We start from the raw sequence: 20,999 nt of genomic DNA on the forward strand, positions 1-20,999 counted from the left end.
GAGTGATTTATGAGTTAGCTATCAGTACTTTTATTATTATCATTACAGGCAGACACTAGTCAAAATATTGACTCAATCAGCACAAAAATTCTTAGATTGACTGAGACATGGTGAGGTAAGTTTAGCTACTCAAGTTCACACCACCATTAAGTGGACCCAAGATCTGACCTTAAGCCAAATAGATCAAATGGAGCACTAAACAGAAGTTATATTTATGTTCACAAGATTTACATTAACCCAAGTTACTTCTCCCAAGTGACAAATTTACAATTAAAAGCATATGGTGCCTGGGTGGCTCAGCTGGTTAGGCGACTGCCTTCTGCTTAGTCATAATCCTGGAGTCCCCGGATCCAGTCCTGCATCAGGCTCCCACCTCCATGGGGAGTCTGCATCTCCCTCTGACCTTCTCCCCTCTCATGCTCTCCCTTGCTTTCTCTCTCAAATAAATAAATAAACTATTTTAAATAAATAAATATACATATATATTCACTTATTTTACTATTGCAGTCTGAGATGTAGAGAATGATACTATTTAGACAGTATTGAAGCAACACGTTTCTCTTTTTTGCTAAAAACATAGTATCTGTTAATAATAAGTAATTACGGGAAATACTCAATGACAAACATTTGAGGTAAACAGCAATAAACAGCTTTTGGAACACATTCAGAATGTGAGGCACCTGAGTGGCTTAGCTGGTCGATCATCTGACTCTTGATTTTGGCTCAGGTCATGGCTCAGGGTTATGGGATCAAGCCCAGGCTCTGCACTCAGTAGGAGTTGCTTGCCCCTCCCCTGCCCCTCCCACTGCTTGTGCTAAACCTCTCTAAAATAAAATAGATAAAATCTTAAAAAAAAAAAAAAGAATATATTCAGAATGTTTTATTATATGCACTTTAATACTTTTCTATATTTTTTTATTTTAAAAATTTTTTCAAGAAGTAGAAATATCTGAATCCCAGATTGATCTAAAAGAATGCATTGATCCCATTTACAAGTTCTTTAATTCACAAACAAGTTTTTATATTTGACGGAAGAGAGCATTTTATATTTCCTTTGATGTGCATGTGTGTAGATTGAGAAATACTTCCACATTTTCATCAAGTACAAAATTGTATTTGCAAAGTGGTGGTCTATGGAGAGAGAAAAAGAGAGAAAAAAAATAATTAGTAAAAAGTGGCAAAGTTTAAATATTTTCCTCATAAACAGTAGGATATTCAGTACCTGCGATTGATTAGTTTTCCAAATGCAGGGACAAACCTATGGCCTCGTTTCCATTCCATCTCATTTGGCTATACAGGGATGAAGTAGACACAATATTTAGGAGAAAGAAAAAACTCTCTGTGTTTCCATTTCTCCTCTCCTTGATGTGTCATTGAGATATTTACTTTATATGGAAGACATTTTTGGATACTGAAATAGCTGAAGCCTGAACTCAACACTTAGTGGCTGGGCCATTTTTTCTATCACGACAGGCACCATTAAAGAATGGGGCTTAATTGCATACACAGATTTTCTAATAATCTAATCAGTCCTCTTTTCCACCTACTAAAGTGGAGATGATAATCAGTAAAGAATTCTATATCTTGGAGAGATTGTGTATTTAGCATTTGAAGATTTCTGAAAAGTCAAGTCACTATGATGAATCAAGCATCTTGTCTAGTTTTTATCTTCCTATTAATGTCTTTCAAAGAATCTTAAAAATCTTCTTAAAATCCATAAAAAGGTAATCAAGTAGGATAAGAAAAGATTGGTTTATTATAAACACGGATACAGTATCTTATATGTTAGTTAAAAAATAATAAAAAATAAAAATAAACAAAAAAGGAGTAAAAAATATGTTAATAAAAAAAGAATAAGGCATCTTGAAGTTTGAATTTTAATGCTGTAACAATAAGTGTAAAATGGTAATACTTCAATCTTGTAAGAGTTTTAGGTGTCAGCAAAAGTAGCTTTTTGTTGTTATCAAAGATCATCAACCTTCTTTCTTTATTAAGAAGTGTGAGAATTCTTTATCGATCCTGCTATATCCCTTAATCACTGAATGTGCCTTCAGTGTTCTGGATCTCCCTGATCCGCCTCATTTTTCACAGTAGGACAAGTGTGTCATTAGACTTCTTAATAGGTAAATTATCTCAGCCTTAATCATCATATTCACATATTTACAATATAACATCAAGGTGAGTGCGATTTTATTTTTTTTCCACCAGAAAAGCTCACAACCTCATTTCCATTAAGATATGTTCAATCAGTAATATAATAAATGCATATTTTTGAATTAAATATTCCATATTTTACAAAGTCTTTACAAGCATTACAAGACAGTTTAGGCAGGTTTACAATGCCTACCCAAAGTTCACTTTCACCAAAATGTGTGAGAAATTAATTTTCTTGATTTTTACATTGAGAAAAACCTATCTACTTCCTCTGCCATGACTCTAAGTTTGACATCATTAATTCTATGTTATGTTATTCTATAGTTCCTTCTCAACAACCCATAAAAAATTTTATGAAGTATAATTTAAAAGAATACTTGTGTTTTCATGTTCAACTACCATTCGAAGATTATTGTGTTTTTTTTTTACTTTCAAAAGGGCACAGAATATTGCATTTCTAATGCTTCACTTACACAAACCAGTGAAATGAATACATTACTTTGATAAAGTATCTAAAATAATAAAAGAAACCTGTGACAAAACACTCCAAAATTCAAACAATTCATTTATTTTATTTTAATCCATGAATTATTCCAAATAATAAGACATATCTAAACCTATTTGAAAAAAGTCCCCAGGGCTTTTGTACAATATATCACCACATCCAAGCTTATAATACTGTTTTTAAAAGTTACTTAAGGGCGCCTGGGTGGCTCAGTTGATTAAGCGACTGCGCTCGGCTCAGGTCATGATCCCAGGGTCCTGGGATAGAGCCCCGCATCAGGCTCCCTACCCAGTGGAGAGCCTGCTTCTCCCTCTCCCTCTGCCTGCTACTCTGCCTATTTGTGATCTCTATCTGTCAGATAAATAAATAAAAATCTTTAAAAAATAAACAAAAGAAACAAAAGAAAAAAAATAAAATAAAAGCACAATGTCTAAACACCTATTAGTTTGGGGAAAATAAAAATAAAAACCAAACAACAAAAACACCGGGGAAGGTGCAATCTTTGATGATGCGGGAGAAGCAATAGAACTCTGCTAAGTGCCAGTGGGAACACAAAATGTACAGTCACTTTGGAAAACAGTCTGGCAGTTTCCTCTGAAGTTAAACATACACTTACAGTATGACCCAGCTATTTCACTTCTAGGTATTTATCCAAGGGAAATGAAAACTTATGTTCACATGAAAACCTACATGCAAATATTTATGTTGGCTTTATCCGTAGATAGCTATCAAAAACTGTGAACAAACCATATGTCTTCAAACTGGTGAGTGGATAAACGAATTTTGGTATATACATACAATGGAATGCTATTCAGCAATAGCATTCCATTGGTATAAGCAACAAAATGCATAAACTTTGAATGTACGAAGCTAAGTGGAAAAAGCCACACTCAAAAAGGCACATGCTATCATGATTCCTTTTTACATAATGTTCTGGAAAATGCAAAACTAGAGAGAGTGGTTGCTAGGGACCAGGAACGGGGTTAAGGGCACCTGGGTGGCTCAGTGGTTTAAGCCTCTGCCTTTGGCTCAGGTCGTGATCTCAAGGTCCTGGTATCAAGTACTGCATCGGGCTCTCTGCTCAGCGGAGAGCTTGCTTCCTCCCCTCTCTCTCTGCCTGCCTCTCTGCCTACTTGTGATTTCTCTTTCTGTGTGTCAAATAAATAAAATCTTAAAAAAAAAAAAAGAAAGAAAGAAAAGAAGGGGGTTAGCTCAAGACAGTTTTTGTCATTGATGGAAATGTCCTGTATCTTGAACATGATGGTCATTACATGACTCCATGAATGTATCCAAACTCATAGAACCATATACCAAAAAGAGTATATTTTACCGTTCACTCAAGTTTCAAAAAGTAGCTTTAGTCCAACTTCTCTCAGGAAGTCATCCCAGGTCTCCTGCACTGTGAATATATATTCCTCTCAGTCCCTAAGTTCAAAGGCCCCGCTCTACTGGAAATGCCCTGAAGGGGAATTTTGTTGTAACATCAGAGTTTATTATACAGAGATCCTTACTGGTTGACTGCATACACAGCTTATCTGGACCATAAGGCATCACATTTTTAAAACTCACATTCCCAATAATTTGGCAGTGCTAATTCTCATTAATTGCACATTATCTGTGCGGACAGATCTAAATAGGAAAAGCAGCTAAATGGTTACAGTAATTATCTAGGTAATTAAACTTAAAGCATACATTTCATCCAAGCATCTGTTAGCATCCCCAGCCAGGAGGGAATGTTGAGTTTTCTAACCACCCACAAAATGTATTTTTGGTTCCCCACCCCCCACCCTGAGTAGAAACAACTGCATCTAAATTTTATAAATTTAGTAAATTTTTATTGCTTACCCACTGTTAAGATTTTACATAAAAATCGAAATTACATGCATGCTTATTTTTCCTCTATAGCATATTCCAATTACTTTACCTTATTTTTTTAACCTATTAACCAATGAGTAAATTGGGTACAATAGCTGTCTATGCAAAAATGATTAAGAAGACAGGGAGTCACATATAATGGTGGATACATCTGTCTGCCTTTTTCTCCTTTCCTTTCCCCTTGTAATAAGGGACTTAAAAAGGAGAAAGTAACCACTGTCTGTAGACTCATCACCAACCTATATCAAAGTGTGAACACTGTGCTGGGGTAGAAGATTTGAAAATATTCCTCCTCCTTGATGTTCCTTCTATAAATATAGTACAAGGAAACTGTTAACCTGCCAATAGTTTTCTATGCATCGAGAGACAATATTCATGATAAGCACGCATTGGGGGGAAGAAAAAGCACCAAAACGCCTAACAATAAAGGAAAGACTAATTTGAATATCCCACAAAAGATGGAATATAATGGCTGCCATTAATTTATATTTTGGAAGAAAAAAATGCTTCTAATAAGGTCCACAGTATTGCACAGCTCCAAGTACATTACGTTCACCCCGTTATCTATGCGAACAGTGATGCCCACAGCTCAAACTGCACGATTCTGCACAGAAACCTGGCTTGTCATTTAATGTCAATAATTAGATTCACGATTCACTTGTCACATGTGTGATGATAAGTAAGCCTGACAAAATATTTACAGTGATAGCTCCTGCTTGTAGCATTACATTTGAATTAAATTTTCCAAATACTCCACAATGGGAATAAATCACTATATTAATTAGTGGAAAAAATGTTTATTCCTATCAAAATAACAGCAACTAGAAGAAAAGAAAACAACAACATCAAAAACCAAGAAAAGTCTGGCTTCAAATCACTGCAAAGGCACTTCTCAGCTGAGCAAACTTGGACATGTTATAGAAAGCCTCTCAGTTTCTGTTCCCTCACTAATAAAAAGAAGAAAAAAATTAGCTCAGAGAGGTGTTGCAAAGGTTGCAAAAGCAGTGTCTGGGATGTGGTAAATCTTAACCAGTAATGTGATAAATCTTAACACACTTAACCAGTATTATTCATCTTGAAAATGGCTTACTAAATGTTGAAACTATTCAACTAAATGCAACACTAAATAACTAGGGAAGTTAATAAGAAGTAAGTAAGGCATTCAGGACAAATCTATAAAATAACTGATTCAAATATTTAACTAATTTGAAAAAGGACGTGTCTAAAGTTATACATCAACCCTCCATAATATATTGGAGTAAATTATTTGAGGAGTTACTACATTGTTCAATCTCAAGTTGTCTTATCAGGCAAAATATTACATTATGGCTATCCAGAACAATAAATATAACCACTTCAAAAACCTAACTTACCCCAAAATCGTTTGAAGTATTCAGATCTTGAAAAATCTGAATTTGAGTGACCCAGCTTACCTATTCATTTATTGCTTTCATTCACAGGTTAACTGCATCAGCCAATCAAAAATTATCTTGAGTTTTTTTTTGTTGTTGTTATTAAATCAATATATAACTACAGTAAGATAAATTACAAGCCAATCCATTTTTAATTAATGTTCTGCCTGTTTTTTCGAAATATTTTCAGCCTTTCTGTAGTGTCCTGTTATTTTTTTCACCTTAGAGGTCATATTATCTTCTCTGGTAATACTGCTTTTAACATTCTTCGTCCCACTCTCCGTGTATAAACTCTGATTGAATTTGATCCCATCTTGTCACAGAGTAAGCATAAATCAAAGGATCTACTTCCCTGACCACAGTGTGAGGTTCAAAGGCATGTACTTGCCCAGTCAAAGTCAGTGACATGCGAAGAGACTATAAAAACTCTTTTCCCACCCATCCTCATGGGATTTGAGTTTGGAATCAAGGCAGCAGCCAAGTTGGTGTTAGAAAGACTGAGGATAAAGCAATGTGAATGGCAACGCCAAGAGCTGGCACAGAAATGCGCTTGGTCCTTTGAATGCAGCTAAGCCAGGAGCCATTATCATCTTCTTCTTCTTCGTTTTTAAGATTTTATTTATTTACTTGAGAGAGTGAGTGAGAGAGAGAGAACATGAGCAGGGACAGAGGGAGAGGGAGAAGCAGGCTCCCCTGCTGAGCAGGGAGCCCGATGTAAGGCTCAATTCCAGGACCCTGGGATCATGACCTGAGCAAACGCAGACGCTTAGCGACTGCACCACCCAGGTGCACCCCCTCCAATTCTCCTCTTTTGATAGAGATCTCATCTAAATGCATATTCTTATCATTTATTAATTTTATTCTCCAAAAATTCTTATTTAGTATGGGCAACATTCATAGAAAGGTAATTAAGGAATCAAATATATAAATACAGAAACATAAAGAGAAATAAAAAGAAAGCTCTGTGGTGAACCAAAAAAGAGCGATTTCTAGCAATCTGCAAACCCGTGGCTATTGGCTCTCAGTTGACTCTCGTGATTGGAACAAATCACATGTCACATATCCAAATAGACAGATGGTCAACTCATTAAAGAGGTCTTAGTGGTTCTTAGTGCTTTCACAGAGGTGTTTGTGTGGGAATATGAATTCTGCCATGGTAAACACATACATCAATATCGTGGGGACAAGGATAGTAGGAAAACCTCTTCAGTTACGAGAACGCAGAACTAAGAAAAGCATATTAAATAGACATATAAATACTGCTGGATTCTATCATCTTCAAAAAAAAAATCAAGTTATGATGTGGAATGGAGATATTTGTGATATAACAGACAAACCAAGACATCTGATCGTAAAATTAAGGTATAGAGTCAGATTTTCCTCATGCTGTTATCGTATATATGCTAGAGCTTTACTTTTGCCAATATACTCCTAGGGTTGAATTTCCAGTGATATATAGAATCTTAGATACAACAGATGAAAATAGACTTTTTTTTCTCTTCCCAAATAAAAATAAATTTAAGAGAAAGAAAAAAATCATTGAAAGTCATGATGACTTCTATCTTCTATGACATATGCCTCCTTATACAGTTTTTAGCCATTGAGCCCCATGCAAAAATTGTATAAAAGGAATCTCAACCACTCTGTAAATATATATGTATACATAAGAAATTATTGATCAACTTCTGAGGAAGACCTCTGTCTCATTTTTTTTTTTCATTTTTATTGTGTCTAGTGCAATGATTGTGTTTTTTCTTGGCTTAGGTAATGTGATTCCAAACTAAGTTTCATTCAAACTAATTTTCACTTTTAAAAAAGTGCATTTTGCACCTTTTAGATATTCTAATATATCTAATTTAGATATTCTAATATTTATGTGAAATATAACCTGAAATACACAATAAACAGATATTTGAATATATAAACTTTTAAAACATTTCTTAGCATACCAATATTTTCAAGCTTAAAAGATTATACAATGAGGGGCGCCTGGGTGGCTCAGTGGGTTAAAGTCTCTGCCTTGGGCTCAGGTCATGATCTCAGGGTCCTGGGATCAAGCCCCGCATCGGCCTCTCTGCTCAGCAGGGAGCCTTGCTTCCCTCTCTCTATGCCTGCCTCTCTGCCTACTTGTAACCTCTCTCTCTGTGTCAAATAAATAAAATCTTTAAAAAAAAAAAAGATTATACAAAGAAATCAAAATTTAGTTTTCTTACCTTTCTGGATGTGTAAGTGATTGTAACATGATACGCTGGATGTTGTAACCACCTGGGAGACATTGCAAATTTGTGTTCTGAAAATATGTCAGACTCATGCTTGAAATATTTACAACATCATTTAAAAATCGAGCAAGAATCTTGACTTCTTGGAGATCATTAAACGATGTGCTCTCCCTAAAGAGAGAATTAATATGTTCAGCATATCAATAAAATATAATTTAACTCTAAAGTCAATGTCATGTTAACAATGCAAGATAGAAAGAATAATTTAAAGGAAAAAGGCCAAACAGTATTTGTTAAAGTATTTGATAAAATAATTTTAAATATGACCCAGCAATCTCACTACTAGATATTTACCCAAAAGATACAAACATAGTGATCTGAAGGGGCACCTGCACACCAATGTTTATAGCAGCAATGTCCCCAATAGCCAAACTATGGAAAAAGCCCAGATGTCCATCAACAGATGAATGGATAAAGATGTGATATTATATATATGTATACACATGTGTGTATATATATACACACAAAAAAAACAGAATATTACTCAGCCATTAAAAAAATTAAATCTCACTTTTTGCAATGACACAGATAGAACTAGAGGGTACTATGCTAAGTGAAATAAGTCTATCACAGAAAGACAATTATCATATGATTTCACTCATATATGGAATTTAAGAAACAAAACAAAGGATCATAGGGGAAAGGAGGGGGAAAATAAAATAAGACAAAATCATAGAGGGAGATAAACCATAGAGACTCTTAACTATTGGAAACAAACTGAGGGTTGCTCAGGGTGGGTGGTAGGAAGATGGGGTAATTGGGTGATGGGCATTAACGAGGGCATGTGATGTAATGAGCACTGGGTGTTATATGCAACTGATGAATCACTGAACTCTACCTCTGAAACTAGTCATACACTGATTAATTAATTTAATTAATTAATTGAATTTAAATAAAACAAACATTTAAAAAACAAATTTAAAATAAGTTAAAACAAAATAAAATAAAAATATACACACCTCCATACAAAATTATTCGGGGATACTTTCTGAGAAAACAATGGGACATCTTATCTTTCTGACTTGGTGTCTAGATTGTACATTTAAGATTAAAGACGTTCCCTTATGCTTCTTTTTTTAGACACCTCAACAACTATCATAGTTCCCTGAGTGGGCTGGATACTCAAATAACAATTTTTCATTCTTCTGTGCCATTTTACCAAATATTTGTGCATTAAAGGAATAATTATAAAAGCCTCAGATTCAAAAGGAAAAAAATAAAGGTAGAATTAAGTAAGTATATTTTTCTGAGCATTTACAGTGCACCCAGAACTGTAATAAAGTTTGACATACTTGACCTTATCTTAACAACTCCCTTTATTAGGTACTGTTAGTATTGCCATAACAGATGAGAAAACTAAGTATCAGAGCATACAAGAGCCTTTCCTAAGCTAGTGACTGCAAAGCTAGAATGCAAACACAGTCATGTCAACGTTCTTCAACACTCTACTCAAATCGCTCATCTTTGTGTGCCAGGAGCATTGCCTGGAGTCAATTAGATCAGTATGGATCTGCTTAACTAAAAAGAGAACTCCAAAGAAGAAGGAAATGGAGGAGGAGAAGTGGAAGGAAGAGGAAGAGGAAAGAAAAGGAGGGAGAGTGAGAGGAAGGGGGAAGCAAGGGAAGAAGACAGAAGAGAAGAAAAAGGAAGAGGAGAGAAAGAAATTAAAAAAAGATAAACCTATTGTACTGGGACACCTGGTGGTTCAGTCAGTTATGCCTTTGACTCTTGATTTTGGTTCAGGTCGTGATCTCAGGGTCGCAGGATCAAGCCCTATGTGGGGCTCCACACGCAGCGTGGAGTCTGCCGGGATTCTCTCCTCTCCCTCTCCCTTTCCCTCTCCCCATGCTTGCATTCTGTCCCTCTCTCTCTCTCTCAAATAAATAAATCTTCAAAAACAAAAACCAAAAACCTGTTGTATTAATTTCCTCCTTTAAGGCAACAATTTGTTGAACAAAGGCAACAACCACACCTAGAACACATGAAGAACGTGTCCAGTTCTTGTGCCATCTTACGTTTATCCCCACCTTTTCCTCCTCTTGATTCTTCAGAACAACTAGGCCCAAAAAAAGGTTGTCATCACACTCCTCAAAGCCCATCTCTGCTCCCTGCAGGCACTGTTATTACCTCCTCTTTCACGGAATAGAACATCAGTGATCCTCTAATTTCTATCCACGACCTTATCTGGATTTCTCAGCGATACTTCCAAGTCAACGCGTCCAGATGGGAATGTGCTAACTTTCCCTACAATTTCACACTCACTTTAACGACTTCGAATACCAACTGTTTGCTCAGGACCACCAGATCTCTGCCTCTGGCTGAACTCTGTCTGCTGAGATCCAGACATACACATGTACTGTTATTCACCATGTCTACTTGGATATCTCAAGGATGTCTGCAGCTCAGTAGGTTCAAATCTAAATGACATCTTCCCCAACAACCCTCCCCACCAAGAACAAAACAAAACAAAACCCGACAGCTTTGGGATGCCTTGGTGGCTCAGTCGATTAAATGTCTGCCTTTGGCTCAGGTGACAATCCCAGGGTCCTGGGATCAAGTCCCATATTGACCTCTCTGCTCAGTGGGGAGCCTGCTTCTCCCTCCCGCTGCTACTCTCCCTGCTTGTGCTTCCCCTCTCTCTCTGATAAATAAATGAATAAATCTAAGGGGGAAAAAAAAAACAAAAACCCGACAGCTTACAAATTTCTTTATCATTTTAAATGGTGCCACCACCAATTTCCCAAGCCAGACAATGAAGATTCACCCTTCATATCCCCTCTTTTAACCCTTACTTCCTATCTATCATAAATTCCTACTGATTATACCTATGAATTATCCTGAGTCTGCTTTGAATCCGCCCTCAGTTTCCATCTCCACTGCAAGCACGCAGGATACCCCTGTTCCTTGCCTATATTCTTGCAACAACAACCTCTCTTTTCCATCATCAACCCACTGTGATCGAATTGTTTTTCCAAAATAAAGATCCAGTCCCAGCTGCAACCAGACTGCCCCAACTAAAATTCTTCAGTGGTTTTCATTTTCCCAGGGAGGAAAAGAGAATCCTAGAAATGCCCTGTAAGTTCTAGTTCTTACAAAATCGAGGGGTTTTCTAACTCTCTCATATCTCTCTTGCTTTCCCTGCCTCCATTCTAAGACATTATAAAATTCCTTCAGTTCTTAAAATGGGCTACGTTCCCTCCTACTTCAGGATCTATGCATTTGTTGACCCTTCTGCCTGGAATATAGCAAAACATACGAATTTCCGCTCATCATTTAGGTCTCAACTAATATGACATGTCCTTAGAGAAACTTTTAGTGACCTCACTATCCCCTATTTCATGTTTCCATACACACTACAATTTGTTTCAAGACATTCTTCATATTTTGTTTATACATTTTTATTTATTTTTGATTACTGTTATATCCTTCATTAAGCTGTAACTTTAATGAGGGTAGGACCATGTCTATTTTTCTCATCACAGTATCCTCAGCACTTTGCACAGTCCCTAGCTCAATGGAGATACACATTAAAAATTATTTGAATAGAGGAATGATGAACATCATCATTTTACTTGTATTATGTATTTGTAAAGTCTATTAGCTACAATGGACAGAAATTATGTAAAGACAGCACTCTAATCTGTCCAGAACTATATCCTTAATTTCTAGTACAGTTACTGGCCCATAGAAGCTTTCAAGATATTATACTGAATGATTAAATTGGTTCCTCTCCATGACCTCTCCATGACCTAGCTCAGTAAATGGCACCATAACTTAAATGTTTGCCTCAAAACTTGCTTCTTTTCTTCACTTTCACATATTTAATTAATCATAAAAACTCACCTATTCTAAATCCTAAAAAATAAATAGATAGACAGATAGATAGATAGAGAAATACTTTCTACATATTTAGTCCAGGCCTCCATCATCTCTCACAGAAGTTATTACAACAGCCACCTCTCTGGACTTGTGTCACTCTCGTATCTCCATTACTCATCCTCTGAGGGAATCATTCTAACTAGAATGTCCAAAATTGATACCTCCTGTTTAAACTCCTACATTGATGTATTAATATATTTGGCATCATATTATAATGTGTGGGTAATTTTTAGTGACATAAAAAATGATTACACTGTAGCATTTGGTATAAAAATCGGGATAAGATCCTAATTTTGCTCTGTGAAAAAAATAATGCACAGGGGTATGTACAAGAAGAAAAAGGAAGGAAATGAGGAGATAGAGGAAGAGGAGGAGACAAAGATGTAGACCAATTAGTAAATGTGAACATCCCTGAATGATATAATTATATATGCTTCTCCTTTTCTACAGTGAACAAACAGTCCCTTTCAATTTTGAAAAGGGAAACAAAAGGTCATTTAAAAGTTTGACTTTTGGTTTCTGAAACAGTTCAAATCCCAAAGCATGACCAAAGCTATTAGCAAAGCATTATTAATAGAAAAACAAGAAAGCCTATGGCCAGGCTTAAATGGAAAGATTTACCATGATTATGTCATCCATGTTTTATACTCCTTCATGAAAAATGCACTAAGGCAAGTATGTGAATAAAATGCATCAATATTTCATGGTGTTCTGCACAGACATTGATGTTTGTAAAGGAAATCAAGAATCACAACTTCATTGCCTTCTGAACAAGCTGGCAACAGCTTCTCTAGGACTGTAAGTCTTTGTGCTGTTACTGAACTCTGGTACTTTCCTGGTTCTGTGCCTTTGAAAGCACTCTCTCTCCACTCCTGGACTGCAGTCTCTCCCCTTCAAATGCTCCCTTGCTTCTTTCTCTGTACACCCATAGCACGTAAGTATTCTGCTACTACAGAACTTATTACTCAGAGCTACCAACATGCATTAGTCTCCTCCAGCATTCTGTAGCTTCCTTGAGAACAGTAATAGTACTATTTTATCTTGAATACCCATTATTGGGTGAAATGCCTGAATACGGTCCATTGGTGCTGAAGAGGTGGATTCAAAAACCAAGAAAGCATGGGTCTTATAAAAACAGATAAAGGATCATACACATATGTCTTATATATATGCACATATATCCACTATTTTAAGTGATTTAAAGCAATAAACTATTATAAACTATTTATTATTATAACACTATCAGTGCTCAAAATGAAGTAGCAAGAACTTAAGTGTCTCTTAATAAATGAGTGGCCATGGGGTGCCTGGGTGGCTCAGTTGTTAAGCATCTGCCTTCAGCTCAGGTCATGAGCCCAGGGTCCTGGGATCAAGTCCCGCATCGGGCTCCCTGCTCCATGTGGAGCCTGCTTCTCCCTCTCCCACACCCCTGCTTGTGTTCCTCTCTCACTGTCTATGTCAAAGAAATAAATAAAATCTTTAAAAAAAAAAAAGATGAGCCTTGATGTAAATGAAGAATTTGAAGAATCTGAAATCCTAATTTGATTTATTTAATATTCTTCTTTGGGTAACTGAGGGGAAGTTGAAGAAAGGGGAAAAAAAAAATAACTGATGCTCACTCATCACCAGTCCTAACCAACTACTAAATTATCTGTGCAATGCCATTAATCATTTTAAGAAAATTAAAGTTTTAAGGATCTAATATTAAAAATATGTTTAGCTCAATGTTTAAAAAATTTTCCCTGGCTTATAACTCAGAATATTATTTCCAAGAATGGTCTTAGTATCCTATGATGAAGTAGTCTTTATGTTACTTCAGTACATAGGTTCTCGATATTTTATCATAATATACTTCTTTAATATTACTTTTCTTTGTGAATTTCAATGTATTAAAGATTGATGTACAAAACAAACTTCATTTATTATGAGCTATGAATACTTTTTACACTGTAGTATCATTTTAGATTTTAAACAAAGGTTAAAATTACAAATATCACTTCCATTGTTTGCAATGCTAATGTGCAAATATATAAGCGTGCAGAGACTTTTCCCTGGTTCGCTTTAATGGTTGATTAAGTTTGGACATCATGACGTATGCAGGTCTGAAGCCCAATATACTTCAGATTTCATCAATTCAGGTACTGTAACTACCAAGACTATGACAACAGTAAAAGCTGGACATGCCAACTATGCTTCTTGAAGTATTAATGATGTCACCAAGAATAAGACTAAACTTAAACCAAACTGTTCTAAATCCAGGCACAACAAAATAAAATGTATCTTTTATTTCATCACTAGACATGGTACCAGTGAGCCTTTTGAAAAGTTAGGTTATTTAATAGATTTCTAGAAGTCTAGCACAGCGGGTTATAAACTACAATTTTAATAGTAGCACACACCTTCATATCATTCTTTTGTTTAATAGGAAATAATGAATTTCTTAGTTTGAGTAATTATTAAATACACAAATATGCATTCAACAAACTCAAATTGAGAACATTCTTTGAGATGATTAGATAACTTTAAAAATATGTATATAGGGGTGCCTGGGTGACTCACTAGGTTAAAGCCTCTGCTTTCGGCTCAGGTCATGATCCCAGGGTCCTGGGACAGAGCCCCGCATCAGGCTCTCTGCTCAGTGGGGAGCCTGCTTCCCCCCGCCCCTGCCTGCCTCTCTGCCTACTTGTGATCTCTGTCTGTCAAATAAATAAATAAAATCTTTTCAAAAAATATGAATATATACCTACATATACACATATACACAAAGAGTTAAATAGAAGGTTAAGTAAAAACAAAACCCTCTTCTATTATTTGTGGGATTTGTGACTGGGAGTGGTTCTCAGAAATGCTGAAACTGGGTCACTCTACTGACAGAAGTTACCAGACATTTATTCACACCACTGTGAACACAGTGTTGCCTGAAAACCAGAGAAAATTAGAAGGCAAGGTAGTTTGAGACGAACACTGGAAGGAGAGAATGAGAGGGAAAAAAATGTTTCCCCTATTGTTTGTAGTTCCTGGGTGTGTATGACATAAATGAGTCAGTCAACTTCGTATTTTGCGTCTTCCACCACAGAATGAATGTATTAAAATACACACCTGAGATTCTTTTAATATTGAACATTTTAAAGCTCAATGGATAGAAAATTTGTACCATTTGTATCATATTCCAAAGTAGATGCTTAAGAAAACAAAACATTTAATTGATCAAAGAAAAAATACCAAATTATACTTACTCATAGAGCTCTGGCTCTTTAATCTTTCCAAGGTGGTTTAATAATTTAAATCTAATATAGCCATCCTCCATAGTTTCATCCAGAAGAGTCATAGTGAGAACAAAATAATACGCTATAACACAAAAATATAGAATGCAATTCACATTATTATTTTTTTCCTTATTTTTTGTGTCTATGCAGATACACATGTGTATATATGTAATGTATATATGTATGCAGTGTAGGCACATATTATATATGCACATAATATTGAGAGCCATGCATTTAGTACATGGGTAATACATTTTATTTTTTGGCAATTTTTAACTAGACTTGAAAATGAGGAATGAAAAAGCCTGCCAGACAGTCATAGGTATGGTGAAAAGCTGGCCAAATAATTAGAGAATACTAACTGGTGTGCACCAAGAAAATTCAGAATTTAGGTCAATGAAGCACTTTTTCTTTTTCAATAGCACAACCAAAGTAAACATGACAATGTTCCTTAATTATCTGATGAATAGTCTTAGGTAAAATTGCTTGACAAATATAACCCCCAGTTTCACTGGTTGTTTAGGAATGACTATAAAATTAAGTATGTCTAGTTCTTCTTCAAAATGCCCCAGCTAAAAATTGATAGAGTAAATCTTCCAGAAGTAAGGATGTTGAACTTACCCCTATATTCAATATTGTCTGAGCTACACAGAAAGTTCTGATTCCCTGGGAGGTTTGTTTGTTTGTTTAGCACAAGAAGAATTTATTAGGAAATATGTAGTTCAAATAATTACTGAGGGCCAGAGATTAAGGCTCTGCCAGAAACACCAACCTAAAAATTACAGCCCAGAACTGCTTCAAGATCCCACTACTTCCACCTTCAAACAAGAGCTAGAAGATTAGCTGAGATTGCAAGTTTAAGATACTTTCATTTCTATGATGGGAAGATGTTGATACATCTGAAGAGGAAATACCGAGAAAAATGGAGGATTTAAATTCACAGCAAAGAGCTATTTTTAAGTGCTCACTAAGTCTACCCCTTTTACCATTTAACATTAATAACCACTTTTCCTCCCATACTTCAGGTAAGATGCCATTATTACTTAGATGCCCAGCCCCCAGTCCCAAGAACAGCTAAGTGGACTACATTTTGCTACAATCTGGTGTAAGATGATACCCATTCTTCTAGTTCTATCCCAATCTTGTTGTGATACTGTAACTTAAGGACTAGAATGCGCAGTCCATCTCCATCATACCTTACATAAGAGAGGTAGACACTAGTCCCTGTACTGTGAACCATCTTAGAAAAAAAATGTACAAAAAACAGAACAAGGACTATGAAATTTTCCAGTGAAAATACATGTCTAAAATCATGCATGCTAGCTGTTAAATGCTGCTACTAGCCAGGCAAGAGTAGTAACTTCTTTTATTCCTGATGCTGAGTACTACCTCCAATAAGAAAGTGTATTTATCACCGGACCTCATCAATTTCTAACACAAGACAGTTGAAGACCACTTCTTACTTTGAAGCGACTGCTCAGCTTTAGACAAAATACTTTGTTCCACCTCACCCAATAAAGTAGATGCTCAGACTTTCTCAGGTAACTTCTGGTAGCATGGCACGTTGAGATGTTACAGAATAACCCCACCTCTCGCTACAAGTACATGGAAATGAAGAGTGTACAATCCCTAAATCAAATACACAACCAAGCTCAGATGAAGGTAGGAAAAATAGCAGGAAACAGAAATGCGGAGGAAGTAAAGGCAAAACTTAAGACGGACTAAAGCTCTGGATACCTTCAGGACTTGAGAACAGGATGTAGGGAGGCTGCGGCTGCAGTGTCAGCTTCCACGCACAGGAGACCCGATGCCAAATGACAGAGCTGAAATGAAAGTCCCCGCTCAGAGCCAGAGACCTTAATTCTCTGCTTTGCCGTTCAAAGAGGAACTTGGAAAATTCTTCCTACTGGCTGTCTATGAGTCTTAGATGGGGGGAAATTTTTACCAAGACTAAATAAAAAACTCCAGGTAACATGGAATTTTTTTTATAAGATTTTATTTATTTCTTTATTTGAGAGAGAGAGAGAGAGAGATATAAGCAGACTCTGCCCTGAGCATGGAGCCAGACACGGGGCTCGATCTCAGAATCCTGACATCATGACCTGAGAGGAAATCAAGAGTCCCATGCTTAACCTACTGAGCCATCCAGGTGCCCTGGTAATATGGAATTTAAATTAGCACTTATCACTTGGTGAAGTTCCCCAGCCCCTCCAAATTATATTAAAAATGCTCTAAGACTATGCTACATAAATTTTGGAAAAAACAAAATCCAACTTGCTCTGAAGAAAGAATTTTGAAGAGCTGACTACTGAGTTTTTTATATATTAAAAGAATACATGAGTCTTTACTTTGAAATAGCACAAATATCTTTCTTTAATTTTTAAGAGACTTAAAATAACCACTGAGACTAGAAAATGATAATAATAAATCAAAAATAAATAGATTAATTAATTAATTAATTCAACCAGAAGAAAACTATAGATTATCTGCCGGATACAATTACACTGACAATAAATGAAGAAAATTTATCTGAAAAGAAAATTAATATCTTCAAAGTGCTGAATGAAAATACTCTCAATGTAGAATTCTATCTTGAATTAAATTTGCATTCCAGAGTAAGGAAAAGATAAGGTCATTTTCAAGGAAATAAACAAACCGAAAGAGACCAGTAGTAAAAAGTCACTAAGGGTGTATTTTAGTAAGATAGGAGTTAGACTCAGAAGGAAAAAGTGGTAGAGGGAAAAGATAACAAGAAAAAAGGTAGAAAACTGGGGCGCCTGTGTGGCCCACTGGGTTAAAGCCTCCGCCTTCGACTCAGGTCAGGATCCCAGGGATAGAGCCCTGCATTGGTCTCTCTGCTCAGCAGGGAGCCTGCTTCCCTTCCTCTCTCTCTGCCTGCCTCTCTGCCTACTTTTGATCTCTGTCTGTCAAATAAATAAATAAAATCTTAAAAAAAAAAAGGTAGAAAACTAAAATTGGCAAATAGGGTAAGGATTTGTTGTAATGATAACATTCCTAAAAAATGCTGATTGTTAAGTAACATGTGAAATAAAATACTATAGAACATAATACTCAAGACAGAAAAGAAAACACAGGTTCAGAGTCTCTATGAGATAAATTGTTGTTGTGATAGAATCAGATAAAATTGGGAGTCAAAATGCAATTTTATGCATAAACCATCTTGAACTCTTATACATGTAAGAAACCACAGCCTCAGAACACATAAAGCTAAAATCTAAACAAAGTTGCTGCCTGCTTAGAAACAAAAGATTTAAACAGGACTCAAATTCCAACATAATAAACAAAATGTCCAGGATGTGACTGAAAATTGCCCATTATACCGAGAACAAAGACAACCACAACTTTGGTGAGAAGGGACAATGAAATGATGCCAATATTGAGATGAATCGGATGCTGGGATTACCTGACAAGGATTTCAAAGAAGCCATCCCAAAAATGCTTCAAAGTCAGTTAGAGCCTCTTGAAAAAAATGAATAGAAAGATGTGAGCAAAGAAATGGGAGCTGTTGGGACGCCTGGGTGGCTCAGTGGGTTAAGCCTCTGCCTTCGGCTCAGGTCATGGTCTCAGGGTCCTGGGATCGAGCCCCGCATCGGGCTCTCTGCTCGGCAGGGAGCCTGCTTCCTCCTCTCTCTCTGCCTGCCTCTCTGTCTACTTGTGATCTCTGTCTGTCAAATAAATAAAATCTTAAAAAAAAATGGGAGCTGTAAAGGAAAACAAAGTAGAAACTACATACGCGAAAGCTACGGTAATGTATATAAAACTCACTGCATGTGCCTGTTGGTAGGTGGATGATGGGAGGAAAGAAATCAGCGAATGTGAGCACAGATCAACTGGCCAGTCAATTGCAGCAACGGAAAGAAAAGAGACTGAGGGAAAAAGGGGGGCCTCGGATAGCTGTGAGACCACAACAAAGATACAGTATCTGTGTTACCATGTCAGGAAGAGAGAAAAGAAAGCAGCACCAAAGAGTATTCAAAGAAACAATGGCCAGAGATTTTCTAAATTTGGTGAAGGAAACAAATATGCAGATTCAAGAAGCTGAGTGAACCTGAAATACAATAAACCTGAACAAATCTTACCCAGTTGTATTATCATTAAATGTCAGAAAACAAAAAACAAAGAAAAAAATTGAAAGCAGCCCAAGACAATGATGCATTATCTATACGAGAACACCAATTTGAGTCACAATGGATTTTTTTTTAAAGATTTTATTTATTTATTTGACAGACAGAGATCACAAGTAGGCAGAGCAGCAGGCAGAGAGAGAGGAGGAAGCAGGCTCCCCGCTGAGCAGAGAGCCCGTTGTGGGGCTCGATCCCAGGATCCTGAGATCATGACCTGAGCCAAAGGCAGAGGCTTTAACCCACTGAGCCACCCAGGCGCCCTGGATCTTTTTTTAAATCTGAAATAATGGAGGCTAGCATTTTTCACACATTATGTGGCACCTTTTTCAAAGGCCAAAAGAAAGAGCTCAGCTCTGAACCTCATATCCAGCAAAACTATCCTTTGAGAATAAAGGAGGAATAAAGGCACACTAAGACAAAGAAACACTTAAGGAATTTCTTATTAGCAGACTCAATCTCTTAAATATTTTAAGAAGGGATTTCTTCAAACAGAAACGAACTGAAATGATCTTAATGCATCAAAAACAAAGAGGTAAAAATGGGAAGGGAAGACAGCTGCATGCATACAATAGTTACCCTTTTCCTTGTGAATTTTATATACTTGATGATTGAGACCAAAATTATCACACAATCTGCTACTCAAGACAATGAGTTTTTAAAGTGGAGAATGTAAAGAAACCAAAATGCAAGTCAAGTTCTCACACTTCACAGAAAATGTTGATATCAGGAAACTGTGAAAAATTCTGTGTGCTTATTGTCATGGTGGTAAACCTCTCCAAATAGATCCAGTCCTAATCTCTGGAACCTGTGAATGTTACCTTAAATGGCAAAGCATAATTAAGATCTCAAATAGAATTAAAATTGCTAATCAGCTGCCCTTGAAATGGGAAGATTATCTGATTTATCCAAGTGGGAGCAGTGTAGTCACAAGGATTGTAATCACAAAGCCTTAAAAGCAGAAATGTAAGACAGGAGGGAATCCTAAAAAGAGATGGTGAAGCAAAAAGGGCTGAAGAGATGCAGTGGGTGTGAGGGAAGACTCAAGCCACCACTGGGGAAGAAAAGGCCATGAACCAAGGAACGCAGCCAGCCTCCGGAAGTGCAAAACCTCAAGGAAACAGGTTGTCCCCTGGAGCCTCCTGAAATGCAGTCCTGCTGACACCCCAGTTTTTGCAGTGACACCTGTGTCAATCTTCTGACCTCTACAGGACTAGAAAGATAATAGATTTTTGCTTTTTTAAGCCATTAAATTTGTGGTAATTTGTTATGTTAGTGACAGAAAATGAATCCATATTTTAATGTGAAGAATGGGAAGCTCTTGTAATAAATACCTAAAATAAGGAAGAGGTTTTTGAAATCGGCAATGAACAGAAGCTGAAAGAACTTTGAGAAGCATGATAAAAAACAAACAAACAAAAAAAACACCACACCTAGATTACCTTGAACATATTGTTAGTGGAAATGCAGATGGTAACACCCCTGCT

General features: G+C 36.4%; 1 protein-coding gene across 1 annotated transcript in view; it reads right to left on the reverse strand.

Moving 5' to 3' along the window:
• Positions 1 to 1,043: 1,043 nt before the first annotated feature.
• The window catches only part of LOC111146745 (lipase I), a 59,228-nt gene continuing 39,272 nt past the window's right edge, over positions 1,044 to 20,999 (reverse strand). Inside the window, exons 9-11 of the mRNA XM_022502428.1 lie at positions 15,341 to 15,452; positions 8,160 to 8,336; positions 1,044 to 1,131 (exon numbers count right to left, since the gene is read on the reverse strand). Coding sequence (XP_022358136.1) covers positions 1,044 to 1,131; positions 8,160 to 8,336; positions 15,341 to 15,452 — 377 coding nt within the window. The remainder of the gene's footprint in view (positions 1,132 to 8,159; positions 8,337 to 15,340; positions 15,453 to 20,999) is intronic.

This window comes from Enhydra lutris, unplaced genomic scaffold (genome assembly GCF_002288905.1).
Source record: "Enhydra lutris kenyoni isolate GAN:26980312 unplaced genomic scaffold, ASM228890v2 scaffoldscaffold2, whole genome shotgun sequence".
NCBI classification, from domain to species: Eukaryota; Metazoa; Chordata; class Mammalia; order Carnivora; family Mustelidae; genus Enhydra; species Enhydra lutris.